The 19,448-nt window shown below is 38.2% G+C and overlaps 1 protein-coding gene across 3 annotated transcripts in view; it reads right to left on the reverse strand.

Moving 5' to 3' along the window:
- LOC133470254 (guanine nucleotide exchange factor VAV3) overlaps positions 1-19,448 on the reverse strand; it is a 75,786-nt gene that overhangs the window by 22,361 nt on the left and 33,977 nt on the right. For 2 of the 3 annotated variants that reach the window (XM_061758407.1, XM_061758405.1), the window contains exons 3-19: positions 16,762-16,820; positions 16,587-16,652; positions 14,479-14,587; positions 13,773-13,874; positions 12,577-12,645; positions 11,974-12,077; positions 11,742-11,841; positions 11,302-11,397; positions 8,915-8,983; positions 8,744-8,830; positions 8,574-8,659; positions 7,548-7,680; positions 5,570-5,679; positions 4,483-4,584; positions 3,529-3,620; positions 1,355-1,377; positions 150-168 (exon numbers count right to left, since the gene is read on the reverse strand). In XM_061758407.1, the coding sequence (XP_061614391.1) occupies positions 150-168; positions 1,355-1,377; positions 3,529-3,620; positions 4,483-4,584; positions 5,570-5,679; positions 7,548-7,680; positions 8,574-8,659; positions 8,744-8,830; positions 8,915-8,983; positions 11,302-11,397; positions 11,742-11,841; positions 11,974-12,077; positions 12,577-12,645; positions 13,773-13,874; positions 14,479-14,587; positions 16,587-16,652; positions 16,762-16,820 (1,426 nt within the window). Of the gene's footprint in view, positions 1-149; positions 169-1,354; positions 1,378-3,528; positions 3,621-4,482; positions 4,585-5,569; positions 5,680-7,547; positions 7,681-8,573; positions 8,696-8,743; positions 8,831-8,914; positions 8,984-11,301; positions 11,398-11,741; positions 11,842-11,973; positions 12,078-12,576; positions 12,646-13,772; positions 13,875-14,478; positions 14,588-16,586; positions 16,653-16,761; positions 16,821-19,448 lie in introns of all 3 variants that reach the window. The other variant, XM_061758406.1, reaches the window with a different exon arrangement.

Genomic DNA, 19,448 nt, shown 5'->3' on the forward strand with positions numbered 1-19,448 from the left:
ATTTCAGTGTGGCAACACAAAAACTGTGTTTACTGTGCGATTTTATGCACACTTGAGTTTGGATTTATTTAGGTTCAATTGCAATTGAGACTTCTACACTGCAGGAAATAAGATGGTGTCACTGATACAGGACAGTTAGGACTTCTCACCTGGATCTCGGTCTTTGATCTGAAATAATAAAAAAAATACCAGGTTTACACAGTGACAAAGAAATGCACGTTCGTGATCAAATCAAATTTCACATGAGCATACAATATATGGGCAAAATTATTGAGACAACTTGAATTGCAAATGCTACAAATTATTAAAATGAAAATGGGTTTTTTAGCAATGCTATAATGATCACATGTAACTAGAATGTAAGTAATTAGAGCGCAGACCTCCCCCAACACTGAAGTGTTAATACAACTGCACAAACTTCATTAAACATGGAATTTGTTTGTTTGTTGTAATGATACCATAGTAACTTTAATGGTGAAAAAAACATTTCTGTATCCGCACCTTTATCTAAGTCCAAACCAAAATGTAATTGGTTCTTACTTGTTTCATTCACCAACATGCTACGAAGTTTTGTGGACACTGATTTTGTATTTTTTGTGTAATCCTGCTTTCGTATATGAACTATTATTTAATATTTTGGAAGACTTACATTGTACCGTACTATATGTAAATATTCTAACATCACATAAGAAGGCATCCACCATTTTGTGTGATTTCTTCTTACTTGGATAAAAGTAAGTCTGCTCATGGACAATGACAAGAACACTGGTAATTCTGTTGACTGCAGTGTGATGCTAAATCTCTCAGGCACTGGACCGCTTCACCAGTTCACTTGGAAGCCTAACAGAACGGTGCCAAAAAGTGATGCCGAAAAGCCCAGTTAACAAATTTAGGCAAGTTCCAACCTGTACTGCTTGGTAGAAACAGGCTTTATAGGTTTACAGTTGTAGGTGCTCTTCTCAATGTCACCTCATCACAACTTTCATGATTTTGCTGATCAGCATTGCTTCCGATCACAGTGTAATCCCCGTAAAGACCAGTTACAGTCAAGGCCACTGCTACACTATTAAACTACAAAGTAGAAATCCTAGTGTCATTTGCTGTAAGGGGGATTCTTAAAAGCAATGCACACATCAGCAATGCAGTGCCCAGCAGCAAAGAAAGCTTTTAAGAGACGGTAAACACAACTTGGGGTAAATCTGAACAGGTAGGCTGCACCAAGCAAAGTCAATTGGAGTCTCCTTGGCAAACATCTGCAGGAAAGAGGACCAATGTCGGTGCAGCACAGCTCGGGAGAGGAGAACGACAGCAGACACACAAACGCTGACATCGCACAAACATGGCGGCAGCTCACCTGAGTTCTGACGGAGCCGGGATCTGAAAGAGGTTTGAGAACAGGCATATTGAGTGACGGGTTAGCGGGTGCATGCAAACACTTGCACGGTACAAGACAACACTCCCTCATTAGTGGTAAAGGCGGACGCCTTGTGTTTGACCGCGGTTCACTTTGTTTTGCTTTGCTGCTGCTAACTGACAGCTCAGGTAGAGGAGGTAACGAGGTTGGGGGTTGGAGAAGACGAAAGGTTGGCAGAAATGTGTGTGTCTGTGTTTGTATGTGTGTGTGTTTTGGTTTTTTTCTTTGCTCCACCAGTTTCTGTTATTGGCTCCCAGAGGGACTGCCTACACCTCCTTGAAACAAACAAACACGCCCATGCACACATGTACACACTCCTCTACCTGTACTAATACAGAACACGCACAGATCCACACCCAAGCACACAATGCAACACTTGTACACAAAACACATGCAAGCCTCTCGCAGTAGGGTTTGAGTGAACTTTAACCTGTTATATAAACATGCGGTGCTGATAACAGGGACAAATGCAGGTAAACAAATCTATGGCACAAGTGCACTCACAACAGAATGAAGCTGACATTTTTCCTGTTGTGCAGTGTGTTCAGGTTAACTGGTGTAGGATGATGTTTTTCAAAAGTTATGAAAACAAAGAATCAAGAAACATGTCTCCATTACTGTACATGCGTATTTAATGTATGTTTAAACTTCTTGAGTAAACTTTGAGAGGGACTTTTCCTCTTGCACAAGTATAGTTTTTACTGTCGCAGTACTGGTGGCGCAGCGCTGTGTGGAGGAATGAGTGAGGGAATTCAAACCGACAACACAGCCGTCACAGTTCCACGCTCTCCCATCGCGGGTGTCGCCCAAATCTACTCAGGTGCACATAGCGCCTAGGTGGGCCCGGCGGTGGCGTTATTGCCTCTGCGACCTGATAGCACCGTGACAGATGCTCGGGCCAACTCGAGCTGGCGGCTCACTGTGGGGAATGTGCGGCACAGTTGAGACACACTCTTGCTGTACAATGTGTACTTGTGGTTAGAGTGCAATGTGCATGCCTGCTCTGGTGTTTCAAAAACTTTATGCATGGATTTAGTGTGGAACGCAGCCATGCCCTTCCAAGACCAAACTATTTTTTACAAAGTTTGGATTTAGATTTAGCTATCTCCCATTCACACACATATATAAGCAGAGGACTAAGCCGTTTTCTGAAGACCTTTTTTTTTTTTTTTTTGTATTCCACCTCTTAAGTTTTCCCTCCATTTATTTCAGAACGGTCATGGCTCCTGCACAAGGAGCTGAGTGGCAAACACAATAAGGGCACAATAAAAGGGAGGTTTTTTTAAGGCTCCTCTGTAAAAATATTATGAAGCATAGGGGAGCACTGCATGTGTACACACAATGACGTTGCCTTTCGTCTTCTGTGTCAAAACATCCCAGAGAAGCAGAAGAGCATTTGAATGAGTATTTAGAAGAACTTATTGAATATGTAGCTGACCTTGGTTGTTGGAATTAAGGGCGCGTTTCAAACTCTACACCCACAGATTCCCCAAGTTACACCTAAAATAACCTTTTTGAGCAATGACATTGCAAGAAATGTCACACCAACCCACAATTAGTCACATATGGTGCTCATATCAGCTTTGTCTGTCAAGAGGCGCATACTGCCACAGTATAAAAGTGCAGTTGTGTTTATACAATTTGGTTTAATGTCACGCGTGGACACCTTTTACTCAGAGACAAATTGTTAATTTGACTTATATGCACTGGGAAAAAAATGAACTTTTCAAAAGTAGTAATAAAAATTAAAAACAAGACATTTTGTCCCTAAAATAAGTGTGGAAAAAAATCTGCCAATGGAACTAGTATGAGTATTAGTATGAGATTAGTATGAAAACTAGTATGAATTGACTTGATAAAATTCCTAAAACAAGATCTTGTATTATAAAACAAGTCTTCTTGTCTGGCTGAAATTTTCGAAAATAGTCACAACTGTCTTAAAATAAGTACATTAAGATGTTTTCAACACAAATAGGATAAATTCACTTGGTAAGAATTTGCGTTTTTGCATGGTGTGGTTGACCATAACTGTGATGAACTAAAGACTAAATTGAGATGCACTGTATTTGCATGTGTCTATGTGTGTGCATGCGTGTGGTGAAAAGGTAGCTTACCTGTTTTTCCACAGCAGCCCAGGCGGCCCAGGCATTCTTTATGAGCACCTAGTCCGCAGTTGGAGCATATGTAACCCTGGTTAAATATTCCCCTGCAGACATGTAACAAGGACATTTTTAATCTATTTACATTTTCTTTGTGCATGCACAAGAATACAAAGATTAGAAAATGTACTGAAGAAATGTTACACAAGCCTGTCAACCAAAAAGTAACTAGAGCGGCAAAAGAGTGACAGTCTTGTTATTTTAACCCAATTGACTGGCTCATATACTAAATTATCTCCTCAAATGGTGACCTCTGCTCTCAAGATGGCATGGCTCAATGAAACGCTGGGTGCTTTGTCCGCTTGAACAATTAAACAACTTGTTCCCCATCAGGAAAAAAATATATATATGTGGTAAAACACAACCATGATTGTGACATTATTGCAAAATTGACACAGGGGTGGTGGTTTAAATATTTCGTCATTCATTCTGACCAATTTGAATACATTGCATATTGTAATGTACTATTTAAATTAAGTATTAAGTATTATGAGTCGGCCACTATTTGAGGAATTACTGTTTTACTATGTCGAAATGACTGCTATAAAAATATAAAAATAAATCTGGTTGATTTTTGTACATTACTATGTGTCTTGTATGTTCGCAAAATGTTGGTGACTCCCCAGTGCAGTCCTTTTGTCGACTTTTTGTCCAAGCATTTTGTTGATGTCCTATTATGCATCTGCACCATGGGTTAAACTATTAATTGAGTCCAACTCTCACCGCGCTATGGATGGTTGGTAAAAGCAGATTTGAAAAAAAAGAAAATGTGTGTAAAAGACAGGAAAGTGACAAAGAGAACTGAAAAAGCGGTTAGAAGGAAAAAGGGTTTACCTGTGTTGTTTTGCCATAAAATGCTTTTGTGCCGCTCTCAGTGTGTGCATGCATGGGTGACTAGTGGCCTCTTACCGCAGTAGCATGTGACAAGAATTGCAGGAGGTAATTCTTTCAAAAGTGTGCATATGAAACTCATGGAAATTGTTTGTTGCATTCTCAGGATGAATGTTGGAGCTAAATAAAACAGAATAGAGACAATTCATTAAACTTTTGTTTCAGGTGTTTAGAGGTAATTTTGAACTTTAAAAATCTCAAAATCCAACACCAAGAACAACATCTCAGATGTGTTAGCATGTAATCTAATAATCGTGCCAGAATTGGTTTTGCACAGCTTGTCATTACTTATTAGACTGCTAATACCAGGAATGATATGTATCTCACTGTATGTAAAATAATGACAAATGACATACAATAATTTAACATAGAAACATATTTCTTTCAAAAACATATAGTTCCCCTTCTGGTTAAAGTAAGACAATGATGTGGTTGTTACATTCTTTAGGAATAAAAGTTTTTAGAAACTGAAGGCTGAAAGTATATCATGAGATGTTGAAGATGTTGGCAAGATTAAGTCTGAATTTCCCATCTATCTATTTTCTACAAATGTATCCTGTACAAGGGTGACTAGAAACTGGTGCCTATTCCAGCTCACATGGGGCGAAAGGCAGACTGTACTTTTGACTAGTTGCCAGTCGATAACAGCGTACAGACAAATAACTAATCTACCAATCTAACTCCGTCAACGAGTGAGAACTGAACCCACGCTGCCCAAATAGAAGTCAAATGAGTAAACCACTACACTAGTCAGTGACTGGAGTTTGATTTTTTATATTATAACGAGAAGCAAATTTAAAAAAAAATTTTTATGTGTGTTCTCATTTCTTATGACTCACATCTCAATATTGTGTCTGTTATCAATCAAAGATTTAGACAAATTTAACTTTTTTTTTTTTTACATTTTTGGTAAAAATTTAGTTTTGTAGTTTTTCCTGTTCTTTTTTTCACATGTTCAAAATAAAGAATTCCAACAATCAATCAAAGAGAAGCTTTAGTTGCAGAACAGGACAAGCAGCATGACTTTTGATGTTGTGACAAAGCTGCACACACAATACACACAGTACGTGCTCTCGCACTCACGTGGTACATTGTTCATACTTACATGGCCATGCCAAACTGCTCCAGCCACTTCTTTTTCAGCTCTTTGGTCTTGAAGAAGAACTCAAAGCCATTCTGGCCCTGGTTATGAGTCAGGTAGAATCCGTAGGACCACTACAATGGGAAGTAAAACAAACGTGTGAGCAAAGAAGACAACAAAGGCGACTCCATCAAGTGAGGTTGTTGGTGAACGTGATAAGGACGGAGACAGGATGCAGAGCGACAGATGGATGTAAAGAGATGCGAGATGTGTGTGACAGAGAAAACTATGCCTCAGGGTGGGCAAACAAGAAGGGTAAATGTTTGGAGGGCTGCACATCAGACAGCGCAAGCGAGATAGATGATGAAGAGGAGAATCCAAGTGTGCGATAGCTTTGCCATATCACTGCTGGACATCACACAGCATGCTCCAACCTCAGAAGGCTGTCAGCTGCCATCACACAACTCCAAGGCTAAATGTGACTCTATTAGCATTTGTACCGACATATGCCCCTGTTTTTTATTATTAGTAGCACTAAACTATTCATAGCTCCTGGTTTTGCTTTTCAAATGTTTCTAAAAAATACAAAGTCACAGGGGCAATCATCGAAGTGCAACATTGCATCTTTATCAATGAGAGTAAAAGAAGCAATGCATTACAAAAGTCTTTCCTGTGGACACCTAGGCTTAGGCTTAGTAAAGTTATACTGTAATCTATATATCAAGTGCTATGGATGGCCAGCTGTCATTCTGTCAGTTGTTTTGTGTTATCACTGAAGTTTTGAAATCCGAGTAGGAACTTGGTACTGCCACAGCTATTGTATCTACCATAGTTCCAATCTTCATGAGGACCAGTACAAGAGTTCCAATAATTTGGTTACCTTATTTGGCTATATAGGTTGTATGAAAAAAATCTTTTAAACATTGCACAGTATGTTGCAGTGCAGTTCTACAACACTGCAAACTACAGCCACAAAAATAAATATTGTTAAATCAAAATAATAAATCATATCATAATATTATATAAATCAATCATAATATTAATACTTATTAGTAGACTGCTACTACTAATAATAATACTTAATAAGACTGCTACTACTACTAATAATAATACGATTTTGTTAACTTTGTTAAGTAAGAAAGTAAGAGAGACATAAAAATATAGTAAATGAACAATACAAGCACTGACTAGATTACAGCCAATAGTTATTACATTAAATACTTGTGTGGTTCTTTTTCTTTTTCTTTCAGAATATTGATTAATTCTATTTTCAGAAAATGTGCGACACTCGATTAATGAAACAAATTGCCAGAACAAATCACATCCTATGATATTCAAATTCAACAAGCAGCACTACGAATTACACACGTGCAGGCACATTAATATTGGAAATTGCAAAATTAGACGTGTTAATCACAAATTTGTCTCAACTTTGAAGTACTGTATCTTGGAACTCACACATTCACTGCCTGCGGAAATTACTAGGATAGTTTTTAAGTGAATAATTAGTGGGCCTTTAATTAGTTGTAGAATGCTGAATGCGTCACCCCAAGCCGAGATTCAAACCCCAAACCTCAGAACCCTGAGGCAGAAGTGCGAACCATTAACAACCTTGTTCCCGACAAGAAACTACAATAAACACAATAAAAGGTGACATGTTAACAAAGCGGCCGAGGTAAGAGGCAAGTGCACCTGACCAATCAACTTGGAACACGAAAACAAATAATTACAAACAGATTTGTTGAAAACCAACTTTTGTCTTTCAACTTTGCAGCTTCACAATAGAAAAATAAACAACGACCTTTCCAACACAGAAAGGTCAACAACAAAGTAATTTGTTAAAGCAACACTTCTTGCAAGAACACAGCTACACCTATTGTTTATCAAAATGTCAAATGTGATTGTCCTTTTCAGCTTTGTGGAGATTGACACCACCATCATATATTTCTTTTGTGTTTGAGGGCCAACTGTGTGCGTCTACTCTATGTATTGATGCACAAACCTTTCGGTTCTCCTTGTCTGACGTAGGGTTGTTTGTGATCTTAAACAGGTGCAGGTCTATTACGTCTTTCATCTCATAGTTGTCTCCTCTTCGCTTGCAAACGATAACAGCAGCATCGAACAAGAAGATATGCCTAGAGTTTAAAAAGAAAAAAACACTTAAGAATGACCTTCAAAGCATTGGAAAATATAGCGTAAGATGATGTACAATTTTCACAAACATGTGGATAAATATAATTGGAGGTTTTGCAGTAAAATTGATGCCTTTAGCTGTATTCTATTGTTTTCCAGAGTGATAAAGCTATACTTGACATCAAGGAATTTACATCGAGTTTCTATATGGACAAAAGGAATATCGACTTCCCATCATTTGAGCCCTTTCTGTGTGTTCCAGAATTTTAACATTTGTTTTACATTAGTGATCACGAATTTGAGTATCATTGTCAAGTTTCCAACTCCCCAAATATTGAATGTATTTTATTACATACACAATATACACTGAGAGGCCACTACATTATGACCACATGAAAAATTATGATTTAAAATACAAGAGTTGTGGCAAATTATCTGCCTTTTGTAATAGGTTCAGGTTTTGTATTTATTAAACAATATGTATTATTGAGGTGGTAGTTTGCAATGGTGTAGAACTATGTTCCGCAATAATGAGAGCTGTTTCTAATATTTTTGTTACCACAATTGGTTACATGAGAATAAAAATATTGGCAATAGCTCTCAGTATGATGCAGTACAGTTTTAACCAGTGCAAACTATAACCATAATAGTATATTGTTTAATCAATACTTCTTTGACAGTGTCAATCAAAAGTGACCAGTAATTATTACATTGTGGTCTTAATGTTGCAGGTGTATATACTGTATATCAGTTAATGTGATTTTATTTTGCATATTTTGAGACGTAAAAGACATAAATTCGCACCAATAATTGAAGGAACATGAAGTGTTACAGTCATTCCCTCTGACAATAAATCAACCAGCACAACGCTACCACATGCAGATAGATAGCTCACCGGTCCTGTTTAGCTCGTTTGTCCACCGAGGCCACACGCACTTCCCCGTCACCTTTGGGTCTCCCGTAGTTACTCAGAGGCTGATTCTTGAGAGGTACAAGGCACAATGAAGATGAACTGAACTGAAAAGAAAAATGTTATTTTGTATTTGGAGGAATTGGACTGCTTACTAGGTTTTCAATGGATTTCTGATACTGATCTATTTCTCGCAGTGTCTCATTGTCTCTCTTGACTTCATTGACATACTGGGCCAAGTCCTGCACACAACAACACTTGTATTGAATTTTTGGGCTTTATGGGCTTAAATCTGCTTATACACTTGTAGGAAAAAATATATATACCTTCATGGCATCTAATGCCTTCCGTAGGTTACTCTTGTCTGTGGCATCGTGAGTGTGTTTAACGAGCTCCTGTTGGAGGGAAACAAGTTAGACTAAACAAAACTTCCGAAGTGGTCCATGGGAACACACTGCTTGCTTTTTGTATGACAAAATATTATTTGTGTATTTATCCACCAGATGAACAAACATAATAACTTTCCACAAGATTGTGTATGGAAAAGTTTATGTGTAAAATCCAACATCCTTCTTGTATCATATCTATGAGCAAACATATTGTGCAGCACAGCTACATCCCACACATGAAGTTAAAACATCAGATCTAGATATGAAATGAAAAAGGTTAGTGCAAAAGAAACATAACTGATTGTGTGTGCGTGTGTGTGTGCATGCGTGCGCACGTGCGCGTCTGAGAGTGTATCTGAAATTGCTTCCCAGTGCCGGGCCGCAGCATAAACAAGACATCTAGACCGCAGCCGTAAAGGATAAGGAATTATGTCATGCATGTCCTTCTTCCAGGCCAATGAAAACGTTCTCAACACTCTCTCTCTCTCTCTCTCTCACACACACACACACACACACAAACACACACACAATGAAACCTAGAGGGAGATATGTATATATACGTCGGTACTGCTCAAATCCCCGATGTCAGTCTTGCTCAACTGGGGCATTATTATCACTGGCAAGATGGCAGAGTTCTATTTTCCACCTTCACACATCCACAGAGATACAGGGCAAGGGAGTGTACAAACTGATAGTCAGGACCGCACGTGATTGAACTCAGCGAGGGCATGGTAAGGGGAGGAAAAGTGTGCTGGGCCAGAGAAGAGACTGAAACACAGAAAGACTCAGACAAGAGACTGTGTCACACTGGGAGGAAAAGTAAGGCTCAATCCCACTTCTAGCCGTTAGCCCTCGTTTCACCCCTTAGCCCTCGGTTTTGTGCATTCACAAGAACGAAGGGGTGTCCCAATTCTTCGTAAGGCTTAGGGGTCGGTCTGCACAGTGCTTGAAACGAAGACAAACCGGGAGCCCACTTGATACCTAGGGGCAAGACGTTCCACTCCCGCTGACAACAATGGCGAACAAAAAGAAGAGGGAAACACATAAATCTAAGTCATAGTTATTGATTTTCATTGTAATGACAGTCATTATTTTATTAGCTACTCTATCCTTTGCTACCAAGTCAAAATACTAGCTGTGTTTTGAGTTGATTTGGAGTTATTTTTTTAGTTGTTGGTAAGTTTCTCACTCGGGAGGAGGCTAACACTGCCGTAGCGAAAACGCAATACCGTCGTTAGAAGCTAGGTAATGTCGCTTCTGAATACTGCCTGCTAATGCTTTAGTAGAACTATAACAGTGGATCATACTTCACTGCATCTCATAGTAAGATCCAGATGTCAGGCAAATGTCCCTCTTTAAGTGGATAGTGAGTATCGGTAAGTAGATTACCACTGCTATTAGGCATTACTGATTAAGAATAATCAATACATGAATAAATAATAAATAAGCATAATAATAAATGTGTAGCACTTTCAGCAGCACAATAGTAATATATATTAGTATGTGAAACAATTATAAAGGCCAAGCCTTTCTCTCTATTCACCCAATTTAGAATAACAAATAAAACGCCTAGTTTACTACTGTAACTCATTGACCATTCTAGCCGTGAAGGCTGTTCCTCAATATACAAAGCAAGACCCATAAAGGCACAGCTGAATGAGAGTGGAGTGAAATAACCGGAGAGCCTTGATCTTAACCCCATCAAACACCTTTGAGGTGAATTAGAAGAAATTGTGAGCCAGGCGCTCTCATTCATTGTCAGTGCTCTCTAACTTCAGTAATACACTTCAGATGAATGCATAACAATTTCCATGGACACAATCACAAATCTTGTACAAAGTATATCCAAATAAGTGGAAAGATGGAGAAGGTGAGTAATGGACTAATGTCCCCTAAATAATTGTATTTTCTCTCCTTCTCCTCCAAAGTAAAAATAAATTTAAAAAATGGGGGGGAAAAAAGGTAGACAGCAGCGCCTCTAGTGGGCAGGAGTGACAGTGATTTCTTCTCTGGAAGTACAGTAGGTCAAAGATGAATTGCACTTTGATAAAAAAAATTATAATAATAATAAAAAAATAAACTCTTGTCATTTCCTGACAGTCAGTCATTTGGTCTTCATCACCATACTCAATAGAGTTGTCTAAGTTTTGGGAAACATGGTTGTATGATCTGTTTGTAAGGCACTGTAAGGCAAACAAAATGATGCCATGGTTGTCTGAGCTAACCACTGTTCAACTACTCATAGCACCCAAATGTAGGATATTGCTTTACAGTGCCATGATTCCAAAACAAAAACAAAAACAGGTAAAATTAGAGCACTGCACCTGCAGGAGGAGATGGTACTTTAAGACCCGTTGCATGGGGACCACCAGCAGATCCCTCAGAGTGAATTTGCCATAGTTGGCTCTTTTAGAACACTCCTGTGTAAAAAACAACAACAATAGAATTTGAAGAAATTAATACCAAGTAGAATGTTTTCAGTGAGTAGTCCTGTATTGTATTTATCTTTATATCATGCAATTCTTTAGGTATACACTTGGAGGCACTGCCTGGCTGTTTAATAGAGACGCTGCTAAACAGCTCACTGGAAATCAAATTTACTGAATTGGCTGAGCCCTGCAATTGGCTGGTGACTAGTTCAGGGTGTACTCCGCCTCTCGCCTGATGTCAGCTGAGATAGGCGTCAGCACACCCGCAACCCTAGTGAGGATAAGCGGTTCAGAAAATTGATTGATGGATGAATTCACTGAGAATAACCTTTTACCTCAAGCTTCATGCGTACATCCTCTCTGTCTTTACATATACTGTCTAGCGTGGCAATGGCTGTCTCCACATCGCTGCAGTATTTCCCATAGATTAGCAACCTAAAATAGACAACAAAATGTAAAAATATAGATACAAAAAAGCATACATTTCAGTAGTTACAGTTTCTTGTGAATACACTCCTACTTTCAGTGGATTATGAGTATTTCTGGGTTGGAAATTATATAGTGTACCTTTCTTTGAAAGCAATAAAGATCTGGTGAAGATTTTCAGCACTCCTGTGTTGGACTGAGTCTTGAATTTCCTGCAGTAAACATTTGTGAACTTTCACCAGGTCCTGAAACACATGCAAAAACAACCGCACTTTTAAATTTAAGCTACAAACCACACACAGTACAGTTAAACCTTTGTTCTCATTATATAATAATAACATACTGGTAAGATACAGTCGCGGGAAATTTCCCTTAACCACATAGTTTACTGTGATTCTGTTCATGATCTGTGTTGAATATATTATACATAATCCAGAAACAAAAAAAAATGTAGTTTCCTTTCCTTTTTTTGACATGAGGGAATATTTGATATAGAGCAAATTATTGTTGAAAATTTTGTATCAGATTTAACTTTCCAAAAATGCAAAGACATGCAATACTCGTATTTAACATTAACATTGCAGGACGTATTAAAAGAATAAGGGATTGTATTTGAAATTTGTTTTGTTGTGTGTAGAGACACAATATTTGCATGAAACTAAGTATGGGGAAGAAATATTCAGTAAAGTAAGCAAGAGGACCACTTTACAGGGAATTAAAAAAAAAAAAAAAAAGATGACTTACCGGTATATTCACAAACACTTTCTCTATCTCGTCCGTGGATAAAAACACAGTGAGAGGTGTCATAAAGTTCTGTTGTAGAGAAAGAAAGAAAAGGCATGAGAATAAATCTGGTCCCGCTAGAATAAGAGTGGGCAAGTCATTGCGAGAGGCCATTATAACACGCGGCCACATTGCAAAGTCGCTGCCGTCAGCGAAAACAAGGAGCACTGTCTGGGTCATGACAATAATCTCATTTTCAGAGTTTGCAATTTAATGATTTCCTCTCGGAAAAAGCTTCCACTGCCTAGTCACCTCTCCACCTCAAAGCAGCGGGCAAGTCCGTGCTAAATTACACCATCCACTTCATATTGAAAGTCATCCACTGCCGCACTCCAGTGGGAAATCAAGAAGGGTCTTTTTCCAAACTTTGAACATCAACAGGGGAGAGAAGACATGTAGCACTGAATGGGTTGGAAGAGACGCAGCCTCCCACCATCCTGCTGGAGAGCACCTCAACATTTTTCTCACAGAAAAGTGTTCACTTGGCTCATTACTGGCTACTGACTTAGAAAAAAATGCCTTCCACAGATATGACAGATAATGCTCAGTTTGGTTTAACAATTATAATTATAATTGTGGTTGGAGTTTGCCATAGTGTACACTCACGTTGCGAAGTGATTCTAATATTTTGTTGCTTTCATAAATAATAGCAATAACAGAAAGTGGCCTCAGTACCACACAACCCCAATAAAGATGTCAATGAAAACCGTATGATACTATTTTTTGTTGAGTTTCTGATAAAGCTCTTGAATAGGATTTAATTAAATTAAATCCATAAATTAAATTTAATACCCTGTCAATATTTTTTAAAAGCAAGCCGAATTGAGTTGCAACTATTTTAAGCGGCAGCCTGTCCTATTTTACAAGGATTTTGAGAGTTTTTCTGGACAGTGGAGACTAATGGCCAATACAATCAAATTTAAATAAGAATGATCATTTAATCTGAAGGTAACGTCAATCCTGAACGAGAATGATTTCACCGAATCATGCATGTAAATAAGATCACACAAACACTAACAGAGAGCTTTGCACTACATACAGGCATGGAAAAATATTTTGAAAGAAATCTCATGAAATTATGTTTAATACATTTTACTGGCCTTAATTTTTGCAATGAAGTAATGTTACAAATTACATTAGTGTCACTTCATGTGTACCTTTTCTATAGAATCCAGGGTGTCGGAAAATTTCTCCTCTGTCTGCTTAATTTCTGTTAAACAGCAACTCCTGATGTCAATCTCTGCCTGTTTCTGGAACACCTATACACACACACACACACACACAAATACACACAATACAAACATAACTAAGAATCCTTTAGTTAAGTTCAGAGTCACTTATGTAGGTTGGATCGTTTGCCTTCCAAACAGTACATGGAAAGTATAATTTAAGACAACTCTTGTCGTAATATTGTGCATACTAGTTTCAGTAGTGGTCCAGTACAGACCTGACAAGACACCATACAAGATTTAGTTTTCTATAAGAACATGTACAAACAAAGTAAAAGCTCTAATTTTCCCTTAAAGAACATTACAAATGTTTTAGTTGTTTATGCTAAACATGTGGATTACAAATTGCAAAAAGCTTAAATATAATGATCATAACATTTGTATTATTTAAATTATAAAGTGTACTGTACAATTGTAATTCATCAGAATCCTAATCAACTCCTTCACTCTGATGTGTTACATACTTCAATCACATTTTCATACCATCTCAATGCTCTAAAATCTATTGTTCCATCCAAGTACATTGAAAGTATGAAAGTATTTCCACATATGTGTATGATGTAGCTGTTGACTCATGTGATGAAATGTGATGTGAAATCATGACTCGCAGGAGCTATGTGAGAAGAAGACTGACCGGGGGCGCGAGAGCTTCCGTTTTCATCAGGTCCTCATAGATTTCACCGCCCTCTTCATCATCATACACACAGTCATACAGATCCTCCTCATCTTCCACCCCGTTCTCGCTGTAGCACACATGACAAAACACATGTACTTATATCAGGCGGCTGCTTGGTTTTACAGTGAACTTGTGGAGATTCAAGTTGGTTTTGTGTACAGTATTCTCTTTGTACTCTTCTAAATACATTATTGTAAAGCCGAACATTTCGTGTGCACATTTAAGAAATAAAAGGGTAATATCTTGTGTTTTTTTACACATGTCAAAAAACTGCACTCCTTCAGTAGAATCTTAATCAAGTAGCCTTTCAGCCACCATTAGACTAGTATACTGTCGTAGTAGTATACAGTTTTTACTTTTCCTTAAATAGGGGGTTTGCACTTAAAAAACACACACACACACACAAGTTCAATCAGTATAACCTGACATGGGTGAAATGATCAGTGGAAAATAATCAGCCCACTCTGGGCCCATTTTGTACTTCTTATTTGATTTTTAAGAAACCATCTCGCCCGAGGAAGAACAACGGCACATTCATAGCGGACACCCTTCGCGTTGACCTGTTACCTTGGGCTTCAGGAACTTTGCTGACACTATGGAGGAATTCCATACTTAAGTGCAGAGTATGAGTACTTTTGCCACCTCTGTCAATGAACCTCGAGTAAAGTACAGTATTTCACTGATTGCTCTAAAAGGGGTTTAGAATTCACAGATACAGTATCAATGGCATGCGCCTAAAGAGAATGAAAAATAAAAATGTCTCTTCTCTTGGTGTACATGCTTTTGATCCGTATTAATGATTCCCATTTAACATCATCAAACACTGACCCGAGAATTACAGAGTCAAGAGCTGAACTCTGCTCAGTGTAATGATGGCCGCCACATCCACCTCCCACGTGTCCACAGCTGGCCCTTGTCAGGCGCCTATTACATCCCAAATGTCAACACTCACTTGTGGGCTCCCTTCAGAGCCTGAAGCTGTCAGCACTAACGTAGAGCAGAGCTCTGTGGTAGTGGGAGGCCTCCCAAAAGCACTTTAACTATAACATTGTCCATCTTCACTGATTTCAGTTACAACAGTTACTGTATATCACCCCTTCAAATGTTTTTACATATCAACCCCAAATGTGTTCAACAGAACTGCTTGATTGTAAAAAAAAAAAAAAAAAAAAAGATGCATGGACAAAAATACACTTTGTTAAACTAATAGTGGTAAAATTGTGTTGCCTGATGAAATGTAAGTATGCACAAAATGTGTTAAATACCAATAAATAAACTGTATACAAATATTGCCAACAGCTGCTCCAGTTCCCCTAAAATGTTTATCTTAAGAACCTTCAAAATCCATATTAGTCAATGCTATCCAAATCTCTTCCTTTGCTGCCTTGCACTTAGATAGAGGGCTTTGCAATGAATTGCGCCAGGAGCCTTGTTTGCTATGAAGATGGATTATATAATATTGACTCGAGTCTTTGTTCACTTTCCAAAATGAGTGAAAAGCAGCATTTGTTGTTTTAATAAAAGTTAGTTACAAAAACCCTGACAAACAAACACAACAAAAGAGCGGACCACATACAAGCCTCACGCGTCAGGTAAACTATTAAGTCGATTAGCCTTCCACTTTTAAACAGGGCTTGAGGCTCTCAATCAACATGCAAATGTGTCCTGTTTTAAAATGCATAGATTCTTGTGTGAGTGGGAAGGCTGAGTTGAATGAATACAAGCTGAAAGAGCAGACGGTCAAACCACAAGTTTACATGCCTTGTGGTGGGAGAAAGCGGGGTGAGGTGGCGTTGACAGCCCTGGAGGAGGTGGCCGCCTTCCAGGCAACGCCCATGCAACAAATGTTCCTCAAACATACAACAGCATGGAGTTGTAGAAGGGAGACTAAATTGCCCAAAACCAAAAACCTTGATAATTGGACCAATAAGTCATGTTTCTCTACAAAATTAACCAAAATGTGCTGTCCGGGAACAAATGTCTCATCAAAATGGATCCTGAAACTGCAACAGCAGAGAAAACGTAGTCAAAAGAAACAAAATTATTATTGTCTGTAGGACACATACTCTATTAGGTCCTCAAGGTGGTTGTAGATATCCTCATCTTCAACACTTTCTTCAGTTGGAAAAGACCTTTAAAACAAAGTATACACTTTTCAGTCAATGTTGTAACACTATATAGAATCTAGCCTAAAAAAAAAAACACGTCACACCGTCATGTTTTGTGCTAACTGAAACATACCTGATTCCAGTTTGTTGTGCAGTCGTTGTGTGAGAAAGCTTCGAAAGTGTGTCCATAACCTGCAATGAAAATAAAAGTACACATTTACCAGGATTATTCAGAGCATCTTAAAAATTATAATACGATAATAATGTCACAACACTGGTTAATGCATTATCAATATACAGGTATATCAATTTCCAGGTACCAAGCAATTATGCCCCCTATAGGCGATGACTGGCCCAAGAATGACATATCAGCCATGTGTGTTTTTTTCCATTGTACTTACATCCTCCCGTGCAGAAACACCTCTAAAACACCATAAATTATAACCAATTCGCATTTGGACTGATTTAGTGTTGTTGTTGTTGTTTTTTTAATTATTATAATGCAAATCTGTTGATAAGTAACGTTTCTGCTAAAGCAAGTTGTGTTGTTTTTTTCCCCCCCCCAGTTATTTTTAAAAGGTGGCACACAACAGTATTAAATATACGCTCTCAGCATTCCCAGTTAAAATAAAAAAATAAAAAATAGTTCTGTATTGTAGTTTATGAGAATGCGAGGGTAGTAATTCTCACAATTGACACTAGGGGACAGCCTTTTCAAACTCTTCAACACAACAGCGTGTTGTTAGTATGACATACTTCCCATGAGGTTTCAGCCATCAATTAACAACACATTTATACTTTATAATTATAAAAAAAAAACAAAAAAAGGACAACTGAGAAATAAGCAGTGTAACACAAAAACATGACTCACTAAGCTCGTTATGAAGTTGCCTAGTGAGGCTAGATGACTGTTATGAGTCATCACCCATATTTTCTGGTAGTTCTTTTTGTTAGAATGTGGCAAAGGAGCCACAGACATGGTTGGTCATCACTGACACGACAGAGAGAGACATGGCGAGTAGATACATTTGCCCTGAGGTATAAGCTGTAACAGATCAGTATTGATCACACAACTGGCTTTTCCCTGTCCTCCACCAGTAACTAGTAGTACACAAAGGAAAGATGGACACATAGCTGGTTTCACTGACCGGCGTGAGCCACCAAATGAGGTACAATAGGTACCTAAAGTGAAAATTGTAATACTAGGTTTAGAGACAATCAGGACGGTTTGCATCGAGCATTTTGTGTAATGCATTATTGTGGTTGTAGTTCTAGTTTTTTTCCATTCAGATTGAAGTGGTGATCAGTTTAACAATGTGTAAATAATAACTATTTTAGAGACAATGATAATCTAAACATACAGTTTTGGGAAATGATACATACAAATAATATGTTACCATAATTTTCCTCACTGCAGTAATTCACCCTCGGAAGTTATTTTAGCTTAGTTTTTTTTTTTGTCTGATAGTGAAAACGGGCCAATTGGCTGGTACAACAAGATCCAATGTGTGCCGAACAGAACTCTGGAGGCGCTCAAGTGGGATGAGTGGCATAGCACCGTTCCCTTCAGCTTCTCTGACTACGTGAGTCACACATATTTGCAACACAAGTGACTATCTGCACGCGGCCAAATACACTTTCTGAAGACTCACATGGATGTCATTACACAACTCACTATTAAAAAAAAGTTTAAAAAAACATGTCAAGCAGAATGTCCACAAAGGCAAATTAAGGGTTGAAAGTCCAATTGGCAGTGAATTGATTTGTGGAGCAAAAATAGCGTGAGTAAATAGCGGAACAAAAATAAAGATAATTGCTGCTTTTAGTGCATGGCACGAGGATGCCTAAGACTTAACAATAGAATGTCACAGGGAGTCTTTAAAGCAGGCATATAAATTATCAGCCCAAATCATTAACCTTAATTTGGGTGCTTTAATTACTTTGAATTCAACCTCAGGCAATTACCTGAGTATATTACCTTCCTAATGTTTTGGACCTTTTAATTAGAAAACATTAATATAGTATTATCATTATATTATTCTTCGCTTATTGGCTGGGAGAAATGATGCGGATCTTTTGCCTCAGAGTGAGATACTGTATGTGAGGTCCGTCAGTTCATAATAGAGTTAAATACATACTGAGGAGAAAAGAGGAAAAGTCACACTTTTGGGGTCCACATAAGCAGCAGAAGCAGGTCAGGTTCTCAGGGTTTTCTGTAAAAAATTTGGAAGCAGGCACCTCTGTCAAATTTCCGGCCGCCTGCGCCCCGAGAAGGTCTGACATCATAAAAACCATTGTCTGACCACGGTCATTTTTAACTGCACTTGCGGTATTATGCCAATCAGCTGGAGCAGCGTTTTATAAGAAACAGTAGGAAATTGCTCCTAAAACCATCAAAGAAGAGCCATGAATAATCAACAAGAGAAGAAGTCGAAGAATAGAAGAAAAGCCGCAAATGATGGATTTTCTTTCCAACTGCGAATGCGCATCAGACAGTTTTGTGGATTTAAATGTAAATATTGTTTCCTTGGTAACCAAGTACTTTATATCTGGTTACGTAGTTTAAAAAAAAAGTATTATAAACATGTTTTTGGCTTTTTGCAATGTCTGGTAAAATAAGCAAGTATTTTTCAAGATGAGGTGATGCCGAACAGAGTAGGAACTGGTTAATAGAGGGCGCTAGGCCGCAGCCCCAACACGCATAGTGGTCATTACATTACTTTCCCTGAAGACAGAAATTGAAATATTTCAAAATACATGTATATATCTAATTTTAGATAGGCGGGATAGATAGAAAATAATATAGTTAATGACGAGTAA

The sequence above is a fragment of the Phyllopteryx taeniolatus genome, chromosome 20 (assembly GCF_024500385.1).
Source record: "Phyllopteryx taeniolatus isolate TA_2022b chromosome 20, UOR_Ptae_1.2, whole genome shotgun sequence".
Classification (NCBI taxonomy): Eukaryota; Metazoa; Chordata; class Actinopteri; order Syngnathiformes; family Syngnathidae; genus Phyllopteryx; species Phyllopteryx taeniolatus.